Source organism: Pogona vitticeps, chromosome 3 (genome assembly GCF_051106095.1).
Source record: "Pogona vitticeps strain Pit_001003342236 chromosome 3, PviZW2.1, whole genome shotgun sequence".
NCBI classification, from domain to species: Eukaryota; Metazoa; Chordata; class Lepidosauria; order Squamata; family Agamidae; genus Pogona; species Pogona vitticeps.
In genome coordinates this window covers 112,294,128-112,307,152 of record NC_135785.1, presented here as the reverse complement: position 1 = coordinate 112,307,152, position 13,025 = coordinate 112,294,128, and the positions used below count along the sequence as shown (strand labels likewise).

The 13,025-nt window shown below is 40.4% G+C and overlaps 1 protein-coding gene across 1 annotated transcript in view; it reads left to right on the top strand.

The window, feature by feature from the left end:
- LRMDA (leucine rich melanocyte differentiation associated) overlaps window positions 1-6,802 on the top strand; it is a 1,005,591-nt gene extending 998,789 nt beyond the window's left edge. The window contains exon 7 of the mRNA XM_072995005.2: window positions 4,395-6,802. Within this exon, the coding sequence (XP_072851106.1) occupies window positions 4,395-4,474 (80 nt within the window). The 3' untranslated portion in view covers window positions 4,475-6,802. The remainder of the gene's footprint in view (window positions 1-4,394) is intronic.
- Window positions 6,803-13,025: the final 6,223 nt, after the last annotated feature.

The window sequence follows — 13,025 nt, the reverse complement described above, 5'->3', positions numbered from 1 at the left end:
GAAGATAATTGCCCCCTACAAACGCACAGTGGCTCTGAAAGGTCTGTTGTGCTGACACATTGCAATGCAGTGTTCAAGTGAGACAGATCTCTCGGTGCATGCGAACGATTGCAGGATTGTTTCTTACCCAGTATAATTAGAACATCCGTTCCGCAGAGGGAAAACATTTAAAAGATAAAGAGTGTATTTAAAAATGAATCTTCCCAATGCAATTTTTTCATAATTATAGTTTTAACAGCTTATGGTGATGGGGGAAGCGGCTACTTAAGAAAAATTAGGAGCCTCATTTGGGGGAAGATGATGCCTCAAGAGACCTCATGTTGTCATTTTTCAAGAGCCCGAACAGGGAGTTTCTTCTGAAAAGAGCTGAAAACTCTTGATGTATTGGGAGCATACTTACCTTATTACGAACAGGGCTGGATATTTTAATTAAAAATGCCACATATGTCATTAAATGTCGTGATTTCATTTTCTTGTTTCACATTTTCTGAAGATGCAGTGAAAAGAACAAATCGTGGATACACACAGCAGGATAGAGTTGGGGAAACTGCATCTCCTACAGACTCAGAACCAGTTGGCTTTCTAACTCCAAGCATGGTGTATCTGATCATCAAATGCTCTTACTGTAACATACAATCCCCTATAATTTTCACAGTTTTCTGCAGCTGCTAGGGGGTGGGGGTGGTATCAGAAAGACTCGCTCTGTGTGTCTGTGTGTCTCTGTGTGTCTGTCTGTGTGTGTGTGTGTGCACGTGTCATTGTCACCTCATTTAAATTAGAAGGAAGCCTGTTGTTTTACAAATAACCTTCATGATAAAAACAAAAGTCTCATAGCACCATTTTCAACTGTGCTTTTATAAGGATCCTCTGAGCAGAAGTGAGTATACAATCCACCCGGCAATCGAATCACAGCTGTGTGCCTTGGTGGGGACTCTCGGTGGAGACAACACTTCGTTAATTTAAACAATTGTAGACTGCAGGAGTTCAAAAATAAAATATCAGCTGACTAACTGTCACAAGACCAAGCACCTTTATCCCCAGGCGAGCAGCAGCAGCTGGATTTCATTTCTTGCTGCCAGACTGTCCGACATCTTTGCTGAACATCCCAGGAACTGAGCGCCTTTACTTTAAGGATTTTATTCAAGGTGACAGCTCCTCACACTTTAGCGTTCAGATCACCTCAAGTAGCTGAGATCTCAGTGAAAATGAGAGCACTTCTGCAGCAATCTCCAAATTTAGATTGACTGAGGTTATCCTTAGGCCTCTAGGACCCAACCTCCATGACAGAACAGGCCTGCCAGGAACTTTAAAACTACCGTAGAGTTTGTAATGATGTCTGGGGAGAAATCTTCTGCAGGAACCACGGAGAATACTATAAGTGATAGGAAAGGATGTCAGGTTTCGTTAGGGCTGGAGACAGTGTTAGAATATACGTGGCATAATATGGCACCGGTATCTCTGTCAGCATCTCTGTTTTCTGTCACCGCACACAATTCCAGGCCTGTCTGTAGCCGTGACAGTGTCTTTTCAGATCAGGTTATTGCTAGGCCAAAGACTCGCTCAGCACACTGCCAGATAGCCCCCTTTGTTTGAAGCCTGCCCTTTTGTCATTAACGCACTTGATGTCTATTTAAAATCTGATGGTGAATGCAGTATCTGTTTTCCTGTCAAGAGATCATTGACAATATTAATACCTCATGTCCTTGCCTCGTTTTCTAAGCGCTGACACCTAGCTGCGGTCTCCGGCATTCATCAAAGAGCACTCTCTCACCAGGATTTCCATAAAGAGTCCTCAGTCCCAAATGCTGAGCAACATGGCTGCCCTCACAGAGGGCTTTTATCAATGCTCTCTGCCCAAGGAGCCTGCGGAATGCTGTTAATCAGGAAAACAACGAAGGCTAATAAAATGCACACTTTGAGGGCTTTATATTTCGATACTTAAAACCAACAGACCCATCCAGCTCTATGAGAAAAGGCAATGATGTTAACCGTGTTCAAGGGAAATGATGTTCTAGAAGATAAATGTCCAGTTTTCCATGCAGGTTGATTTCTTTAAAAATGGCAAAGACATGGGCAAATCACTCTGTTTCTGTTCAGTGCCACATTTCCCCTGCTCAACCAAAAGTCCACATTGTCCCATTTTGCATTATTCTGTGTGTTACAATAAATCTGCATTGAACATTTAGAATTTAAATTGAATTTAAATTTATTTTCTCTCAAAATGCACTTCTAAATGCATTTTTATCACAATGTTCATTTCTAAACATAATTCAGATTTAATCATACAGAGCAGACCCACTGAAACCAACAAGAATAAAGTTAGTCGTGATTTCAGTGGGTCTGCTCTAAGTTCTAGATCCAAGCCACAAACATTCAAAATGTGTATTTAAAAATATGTCCCTGTGGGGAACAAACAGTCGAGTCCTTGGCACACACCATTTTAGAATGTAGCTTATGTACTGTAGGTCTGAATGTATCTGTTACCTCTACCCAATAATGTGTAAATGTACTAGTATACCTCCCACAGACTACCTGAAGTTTCTGCTGTCCGGAGAGAACCAATTAATAACTCCGTCGGTGGCTAAGTTTTTATTCTCAGTTTTAAGAATTCGTAAAATGTTATATTAAGACAACCACACGACTCAAGTTTTATACTGCTGATATGTTCTAACAACTTATTCTGTATATCTTATATAATGTTTTTATCTTTGTATTTTTGGGCCTATGACCGTATAATAATAAAACAAACACACAAGTATTTAAAAATTTTATTTTGATTGCAAACCTACACATGCTTACTTGAAAGAAAGCATCAAAAAGTTTAGTGAGGCTTGCTCCCATTTATCTAGGCAGCACATTGTTACCTTTGCTAGCTTTAGAAATGTGGTACAATATTTGGAAAATACCAAAACTGATAGATGACTAAGATCTGATACACACACACATATACGGGGGTGTGGATTGGGTCAGATCATTTTGTAATTAGCAAAGAACTGAACTCAAACATCCCTAAAATGGCTGCCATTTGGAAGCAACAGAAATGATCCACCATTGTTTACTTCTGGCTATGGAAGGCAAAAATGCCCTAGGCCTGACAATAGGAAATTCTTGGCTGCAGTTACAAGTATATATTTGCTATGTGGCTGCCATTTTATGTTCATTCTTTAATTATAAATGTCTCTCTAGATTAGGGATGCTCAAAAATTTCTCTTAGTCTTAATTTCAAAGTGAAACAAGCAAACCTGTACCTCTTGGGCTGATGTGCATTGTGGTGACATTCAGAGTTTAAAAATGAAAACCAAAATGTGTACGAAAAAACATTCAAAAATAAAGTATATTTTAATGTGTACTTTGAGAAAACCATGTAGGAGTTGTAGTCTGTCAAAATTAATATAATGGGAGTATATTTAAATACACATTGACTTGTGTATTTAAGTCAATGTGACTTGTAAAATCAAATTAATGCAGAACCAGGATGAAATAGATTTCTGAAGTCACTATTAACAAGAAATAGAATGATCAATCCATCCCTGCTCTAGGTAATCATCTAATATGAAAATGTAGGTTAGGGCTTCATCTGAATTTCAAGCTGCATGTGGACATTCCTGCTTGGATGAAACAACAAAGGCATTATATAGAGGGGCAGAAATGCCCGTCTTGCTGGTCATCTATACATAGCAGTAACATCTGGACAGAGCTCACATGAATTAAATCTGAAAAGCACAATCAGATTCATATAAGAAACTGAATATTATCACACAATTTGGGCTTTTCACATATTGTATTTTTTTCATTCAGATGTCATAGACATTCAGGGGTGTCTAGCAGTAGAGACATATTAATGGGCAGGATAATGGGCACAAATTTTGCTGTCCCACTCCACCAATGGAAAAAACCAGGATGAACACAGAGGCTGAGAACGCAGCTAATGGACAGTGTGCTGGGATACATCTCAATGATGTAGCTTGTCACATGCCCGGTTTCACAAACATGATATGCCCTGGCACCTTGTCCATTAGACTTAGACACACATACACACACACACACACACACACAGAGAGAGAGAGAGAGAGAGAGAGAGAGAGTCCCCAAATTGCCATCTAAAATAACATTGTGGAGTTACAAAGAAAACTTACACTCAAAAATTCTAACAATGTTAGAGGTTGTGTTTTGTTTTGTTTTTCAAAGTAACAACACCCCTTAATAACACCTTCCAAACTCTACTGTCCAACCTGGGCCAATGCTGTCTTTTCCCCAAAACTGTTAAGTATATAAGCTCACATTTTTATTGAACGAAATCCTTTGCCTGTCCCTCTTCTTCTCTGACTCTGCTCTGTGTTACGATTGCATACATCATGTTAAATGCTAACCTTTTGGTTTCTCTTTTGCTGCAGGTGTTCTAGGGAAATGCCGTTATGTCTACTATGGGAAGCATTCGGAAGGCAACCGATTTATACGCGATGACCAGCTCTGAGGGGAAATGTGCCTGTGCGAAAGCATCCATCACGGCACATCACACCACCCAGAGAAAGAGAATGAGGGAGAGAAAAACAAATTGCATCCATATCTTGAAAAGGAAAAGAAAAAGCATGTGTAAACCAAAGTCCTCCAGTACCTTCTGCTGACTTTGCCAGACTTGTCAAAATCATCCTTCTGCTTTAGCCTGAGTAGTCACATAGAGATTGACATGATTGCCTCTAAGCAGGTCCCATCCACCAGTGTGACAGACAGCTGCAGCAAAGCACCAGGCCTGACAGGAAGAACACCATGATGGATTGCCTGGTCCAATTGCTGCTCACCGAAGAGCAAAGGTCACACCTGGGGCCTCACAGAGCATGCTCAGCTGCTTTTAAGAAAAGCAACCCTTTTTATCTGCAGCTTGCCAGTGGAGTCAGAAAGCTGCACGTTTATCCAGAAAAGCTTGTAGTTTAAGATTTTCAAAATGCACCAATTCTCCACCAGTTTAATTTCCTTTTAAAAAGCCACCTTAAAAAAATGTAGATACATGGTGGGGCAGGCACAGTACATGTAAAAGAACAGGGTTTGGGTGTTCACCAGTAAATGGTGGAGAAGAGATTACTTGATAAAATGCAGAAGTTTTTTAATTTGCTCCTATTAAATTAAAAATACAAATACAGGAACATAGAAGTAACACAGGAGCTACAAAAGGTGGCCCAGTTTACATAATTTTGGGAAAGAAGAGTAATTCCTCTCGTTCTCATCAGCACTTGGAAATCAGCAAGTTTCTCCTGTTCTCAAGTAGTATTGGCGGTCTTTCTACTCACCAGTGTCCCCAAAAAGCAATCCTAGCCTATTGCCTTTTTGCTAACTCAAATTAACCTCTTATTGGAGTTTTTGGAAAAAGGGATTTTCTTGTTGTTTTAATTTTTTTTTTAGAGAATTGCTTAGTCTCAAATATGAAGCCTTCTTGGGCTCATAGTTTTTGGTGAAAGCGCAGGAGTTACCACTAGAGCAAACACATCCCTCCTCCTTTCTCACCTATAATTGAAAAAACGTGCCATGAGATGGTTATTCTGCATTTCCTTCTTCCTCCTTTGCTGCTTACAGGGACACTCAACAGATTTCACACCATGTGCTTTGTATTCCTAGAAACAGAGCAATGGAGATGCTGGAGTGTTCTCTTCTATGGCAGCTTTGTGTTAGTTGTATCATCTAGTTCTGTTCTCACTTCATATCCTAGGTCCTACTCACAATGTGCAGAAAGCAAGTCATGTGGCCGTTTACTCAGCTTTATTTAGCACCACTTCAACTTTTGCATTATACAATTTATGTTTTTTTTTTATTTGCAAGTGTATTAAACCAACATAGGGGCAGGATTTTCTTCAGTCATACCAGTTGCATAATGGAACTTCACTTCATGAAGGAGCTTTTTTTCCCCCACAACAGCAGCCAGGTGACTCCTGTGTTACAACCAGTAGAGCTTTCCACTCTACCGGTGTCAAAAAGGGTGCTGGCCCAAGTCCCGAATTTACTACTATCTTTTCAGTAGCCTTTTCATATATAGATATGATATTCTGTGAAGAAGCCTGTTTACGGAAAAATTGTGTATCATGAGTTGATCACGGGAACTTTTTTCACAAGCTAGAGACAGCCATAAGAATCTAATGTGAGGAACTATTATTTGGCTTTTACATTCATTTCTGTTTCAAAAGGTGTAAAACTAGAGGAGGGAGGCACTGGTAAATATTATTAGTTGCATGTTTTGGGGAAAAGTCTGATGATTTCCCTAAAAACAACTGTAAGCGGGAAGTCATGCTCTTATATTTGACCGGCTGCTCTGAAGCGTAAGAATATGTTTTGACCATGGCTGTGGAGTTCAAAGCAGCGGTGTTTGGAATAAACTTGTGTCACATCCAGTCGGGTTGGATATCTCTCCTTGTCTACATCAGGGGCTTTTTAACCCTGCCTGAAACAATCAAAATATACTTGCAAAATGACCGCATGACTTTTGCTTTTTTTTTTTTTAAACCTCCCTCCCCCATCCAGTATTTTTGTTAATGTCAAAACCAACACTTCTCAGGAATGGCTTTTCCCCCTTTGGAGGCAAAAATATTTCAGGAATGAATTGTGGTTATGCTTCAGTATTATTCTCAGCCTAATTTGTTTTGGGTTTTGTTTCTTGCACTGTTTCATGTAGCAAGTTTAATTAAAATCAGCATAATTATTCAGCTGTAGAGTTAGACAATTGGGCATATATGTATGTTTTGGCTGCAGCAGATTGAAAATCATGATCTTTCTACGTTTTCCTGATTAGCTAACAATAAAAATAACATGCAAAGTTTTTACTGTTGTCGTTCTCTTGGAGTCATTCACATTGCAGCGGACATGATAATCCATATGATTGAATTTTTTCTTCCTCACATGCTTCCTATCCCCCCAAAACACTAAAATAAAAGTTAGATAGGGCTACAATCTCCTGAGGATCTAAAAAAAAGTTTTAAAGCTATTACTAAGTTTCTGGTCCATGTAATTTGCAAGAGTTTTAAAATGTTTGGTTGTGGTTTCGGGTTGTTCTGTTTTGATTTTTTCATTTGTGTTTTTTTTAATGAGGGCCCTTTCTGAAGAAATATAGAACTTATCAGCCAGAATCCTATGGGAATCTGTGCAGCGTATTAACCCCAAATGGCATAATTGGTGTACATGATCATTCTGGCTGGCTGCCATGCTCTTAGACGCACGCGGGTCATGCCCTCAGTTAAACACTGTTTAGGGTGTGAGAAGTACATAGTTACAAAATGTCTCATTCTTGGCAGTCTTCCAGGCTTGCCTAGACCTTCTCATGAAATCACAACCCCGGTGTTGTTTTCTATGGTTGTTCTTGTTGTTTTGTTTTCTTGCCCATTATCCTGTGCCAAATTCGGCATGGGAAAATGCCATTCTGTATAGCAATTGTAACAATCCTATGCAGGTTGGCATTTCTTCTGCCATTTCCAAGTGATATCTGTGCAGAAAAGGTGGCATTGAAGGAATTGAAACAATTGTGAGCTGCCTAAAGTTCTGTCTGCCCTTTCCATGTGAATCCAATTTAGGAATTATAGCATTCTGTGCAGGAGTTGTAATAATTATGTGTAGTATTTAAAAATAAACAAAATGTCCAATAATCTTGTGAGCTTTCTCTTGGGGAGGGAGGCATTCCATTCCCTAAATTTCCAGATCCACAGTGTGAGAATGAACCTCCAAGCTGGAGTCATAGGTCCCAAATCTGAGACCTGTAATCCTGTGTGTGCATCAGTGACGAAAGCTACTTTATACTCCATTTGAATGTCAGCACCAATAACAGAAGTGGGGTTTTCTGACTTCCGAACATGTCTTCTTGCTTTTATGTCCACAATTTCCTCTTGGAAGAACAACCCTCTTTCCCTTTGGTTTTCCGTTGTGAGTTTCATAGTACACTGCTGTGATGAAGAGTGAGGGGAATATTTCTGGCACACAGTTTGTGAAAAAACAGCAGTGTTTATAGCCCTTGCTTCCTTGTGAAATTGTCACTTCCTCAGCTATTCTAGATGCCGTTCGTCCGGGGAGAATTACTTTCAGACTGCATTCCCAGGACCTCTGCATAACCAATTAAGCCAAGCCTCTCAAGGAAGGGTAGTAGTGCACTACAGCAATTAGTCCCATTTGAAACCATACTTTTGGGCTATTGAGTCATTGGCGACATTACATTGGATAAATGATGCCCTCTAATGACTGTTCAGAATTTTAGATATGTATTCCAACCAATGCTTATACCTCATAGTCTGACATGGTTATAAAGATAAACCCTCCTTTAAAAAAAAATTTGAGGGTAAGTTCAAACAAAGCAAAGCAATAAAGTGTCAAGACCAGCAAATATGGACCTAGGGAGATGTTTCTTCAACTCAGCCCCCCTGGGACTACTGATAGAACCAACACAACAGCTTAAGCTGGATTGCCTCAGGCAAATTGTACTGCTGCATTGATCTGTCAAAGGCAGAACAGAAGGCCGGATTTCTAGGGTACCAGGCCTGGCCAGTTTACAAGCCTAATATTTCTTGTCAGTCAAAGAGTTAGCTGTCACTCGCCACTGTTCTTTTCAGTGACTGGAGAGGGCTCTTGAGGTCTGAGCATACCCATCCCTGGTAGTTTATCAGGCTAGTTGCCAGCCTCAGGCTAAGATGCCCCAGATCAAACTGCAGAATCCTTAATGCACACGGCCCATTGAGCAAGCAGCAGGTATGGGAAAGAATTTCGTTAGAGCCGACAAAGTGAAAAGTAGCCATTTTCACACACCCTAAGACCTGTTGTAAAAGGAAATGTAGTTTGCCAAGGAAATTCTAACTTCTATGACACTTGTATGGCATTTCAGTAAGTGAAATTATGGGCACAAACCAATGTTCACATTTAAAAATGTGAATGAGTAAAATGTCCTCTTTTTTTAAATGCATGGACACATTTTAGTTATTGGGGGAAACTGCATACTTGCTTAAATATGTAGATAAATGGGAGCATTAGGAAAAATACCTTAAAACTGTGAATTAATTTCCAAGTAAATATCATAGACTGAAGTCTCAGAACCCAACACAAAACAAGGTTAAGAAATAAATACAGGTGACATTCAGGAAAGGACAACAAAAATCAGAACTGAAATATTTTCACATCTTTAGCTGATGGTTATGATGGCATTCTTAGGCAAGGCATTGAAGTGAATGGTGATCTCTCAACTCCAGATACCAATAGATCACACTGATTATTTACAGCTGTTCAAATCCAATGTCAGCCTTGATTTAGGGATGGGAATATACTTGGTATTTCAGCAGCAGGACCAATAGTGGTTATTTTCTGACCGTAAAGACTTTCCTCCTTTTGTCCTGGGGCTCCCAAAGTCTTCCCCACATCAAAAACAATTCCTAGGGAGTCTCAGATCTAGGGTAACTTTAAATTAAAGATAATACCCATGGTTGGTAACGTCATCAGCCTTTATGCCTGCAGAGTTCTGCAATAGGATTTCAGCCATTGTGCTTTATTTGTAAGTGCTTTTTAAAAAATCATGTCCTGATTAAGTAGCTTTGAGTCCTAGTCCTGGGAGAAATGTAGGATATAAAACAGATAAATACTTATCTCAGCATGGAGAAAGGTTGGTATGGATTAGGGTAGTTGTCCCTCTTCCTGGAGGAGCATTCTCAAAATATGGTAATGAGATGTCTGTTCCACGACGTGGCCATTGGCTAATGAGATGCCACAATATTATAAATGATCACACATGCTTTCAAACAACTATATGAACTTCTGAGGGAAGTCATCCATGAGTCATCAGTATATAGATGAAACAGAGCTCTATATCTTAATTTCCCTGTATTAATCCTGGGGAAGCTGTAGAACCCCTGGCCAATGTCTGTAGGCAGCTTTGGAATAAGTTCAGGGTAAAAAGGTTGAGACTTAAGAGAGACAAGATGGAGGTTCCATTCATAGAGAGACTATGGAGACATTCAATGTATTCGCGAAGGCTTTCACGGCCGGGATCTAATAGTTGTTGTGGGTTTTTCGGGCTCTTTGGCCGTGATCTGAAGGTTGTTCTTCCTAACGTTTCGCCAGTCTCTGTGGCCAGCATCTTCAGAGGACAGTACTGTCACTCACCTCTGAGTGCTGTCCTCTGAAGATGCCGGCCACAAAGACTGACGAAACGTTAGGAAGAACAACCTTCAGAACGCGGCCAAAGAGACCGAAAAACCCACAACAACTATTATTCTATGGAGACTTACAGTGGGTCTTCCATCAATGTACCCAAGTTATTTTTCATAGAGAGAATGAAAATTTAATGAGAGTTTCTCCTTTTATTATCTTAGTAGCTCCCTCATCTCAGTATTTTCATTTTACAGTTTTAGAAAATATATAAAATACCCAGTGTGGTGTAATGGATACAATGATGGACTAAGACTCAAGAGACCGAGGTTCAAATCCCTCTTTAGACATGGAAACTCACTGGAGGTGTGGAGCTGGTAAAATCACACCTTAAATATTGCACTTACCTTGGAAACCCTATTAGGGTTGCTATAAGTCAATTATGATCTGATGACAAAAAACACACATGAAATGTATAAACAGAAATAAATAATATAGATATCTATCGTATGCAGTATTCAGTTGTTTGTCACATTTCCAAAGAAAAACTCACCAAGTGTTTTTACCTTTCCTGATACAGAAGGTGCTCCAAACTTTTGATTGTTGCAGCTGCTTTTCTCTGCAGCATCTTCATGCAGCTGAGACCCCTCTAATATAACTACCATCCCAAGAAAACCTAGGAACCAACCTTGTGGGAATAAAGAATATTCCTTGTCAAGCCCTATAAAATGGCTGCTGACTCTAGCTTTGATCTTGGAGCTTAGTCTTCTTTGTCCTCAACACCCTGGATGTCTCAGCAACACCAAGTGTCAGCTCCTTGGCAGGAGGCAGACTTATTTAGCTTAGGGAGATTGCCAAGGAGAAAGAGCCTCAGTGGTTTCAAGCTATAAAGCAGCAGGATTCAGATCATCATGAAGTCACCTATTGTACTGCTGTGAATTCATTCTTCTGACTGTTACAGCATTTTATGGCAAGTTTACAAAAGGATGGGTAGTTATACTTTGTAACTTTTAGGGTTATTAACTCTTGGCATGCTTTAAGAAGCAAAATTAAACTCCTAAGATCCTGAGGCAAGCACCTCACATGCTACACTCTTAAGAAGAAGAGAATGTGTGTCTGACAAAAACAGGCCACTAAAGCCCTGAAGCAGATTTCCTCTCATCGTTGCTTGGAGACCTTGTCATTTTCATGGGAGCTCTGCAGTGCTACATACAATTCCAAGGAAATCAGAAGAATTGAGTCGTATTCTCTGCTCTTGACTTTGCTGGACATCTCCTTTGTCCCCCAGTGCTAAATTAGTAACATGCCTTAGAAATCCGTATTGTATTGATTAGAGCAGTAACTAGCAATTTTGTCACACAGAGCAAGCAGCACAAAAAAAATGTGACTCCAAATCAACCTTGTACTTCCTGATGGTTTGGTTTACCAAGCCCCAGTTAGCTTCCAACAGGGAAGGTTTGGTCAAATGACTGTCTGGGTATATTGACCCTCAAGAGGGATACTACAGTTTCCTGCTTCTTCTTCTTTTTTTTTTTGTCCAAGCCAGAGGCGATAGACCTGTGCTTTGAGGGTGGGGGAGACATGGTCAACCCATAATTTGGGTAGCCCAGTTCCCTGGACAGTGTGACTCCTGCTCCTTCATCGCAGCCAGAGGCCTGGTCTACTAAAGTTCAGGCATTGCTGCTTTCTGACCACAAGGCCTTGAGCAGACCTGCCTAGCTTAGTGGGGCTTGGTTTACTGAATGCGTTTCCTCTGCTCCCCTGGTGGCTAGGTCAGCCCTAGAGTCCTGCTCTACTGCCATCTTTTCCTGTAGTAGTAGACCAGAACGCAGATGTTATTCAAGGCCTATACGTATTTAACATCACACCAGTTATTCGTATTGACTGTGGAACAGGGGCAGGTATCCATTTCTGGCTGCTGGTAGTCTATGCAAGGATTTTTCTACATTAACACACTATCTCATAGTCCCTTCCCATGTCGGCTTCATAGGGGTTGAGCCTATTGCCAATTACACAAATGCCACTGGCAAAGAGGAAGGATGGCTGTATTGATAAAGCCATCCAGTTGCATTTTTTTTCTTTTTCCCCAACCTGTATCATTATCTCATTTTAAGAATGTTCACAATAAAATGATAACAGCAACTCAACAACTTGGGATATCTTAAGTGCATCTTCCACACTTGGTTTTTAAGCTTGCATTCTTCCGTGATCTGTATGCTAGATAGATACTAATTTTCTTTTTATTGCACTTGCAGAACTATCTTGCAGAACTGGAAGTCATACCATTCCTTAGCATCATTTATATAGCACCCAATAATGTTCTAAGCTTTGTATATATGTTTCAAATGCCATTCATAACAGCTTTGTGAGGTAGACTGATGTACTATCTCCCTATTGCAGATCAAGGAGACTATGGCTAAAGGAAAGTGGCTTTTTCAGCAAGGCTAGATTGAGAACTGAGGACTGCCAAATTTAATCTTAATCTTAGGAATGCAGAGATGGAAGGGACCGTATGGATCAGTGAGTCCAGCCTCTGTCAAGGAGGCACAGTGGAGAATCGAACCCCCGACATTTGGCACCACAGCCAGATCCCTCAGGATTGCATCCAGCTTTATGTCAGTTCTAGGTGCAGTGCCCTCTGTTGGTCAGTGAACCACTTCAGCTTCCAGTTCTCATGGCACTTTTGGTGGCAGTAAGGTGCAGCAATGTTTTCATGAACTCATCATTTTTATTTTTATTTTGGACTTATATACAAGCACTCTCCGGGCGGTTTACAGTTTTAATTATACAGGCTACACATTGACCCCCCAGCAAGCTGGGTACTCATTTTACTGACCTCAGAAGGATGGAAGGCTGAGTCAACCTTGAGCCGGCTACCTGGGATTTGAACCCCAGGTCGTGAGCACAGTTTTAGCTGCAGTACAGCA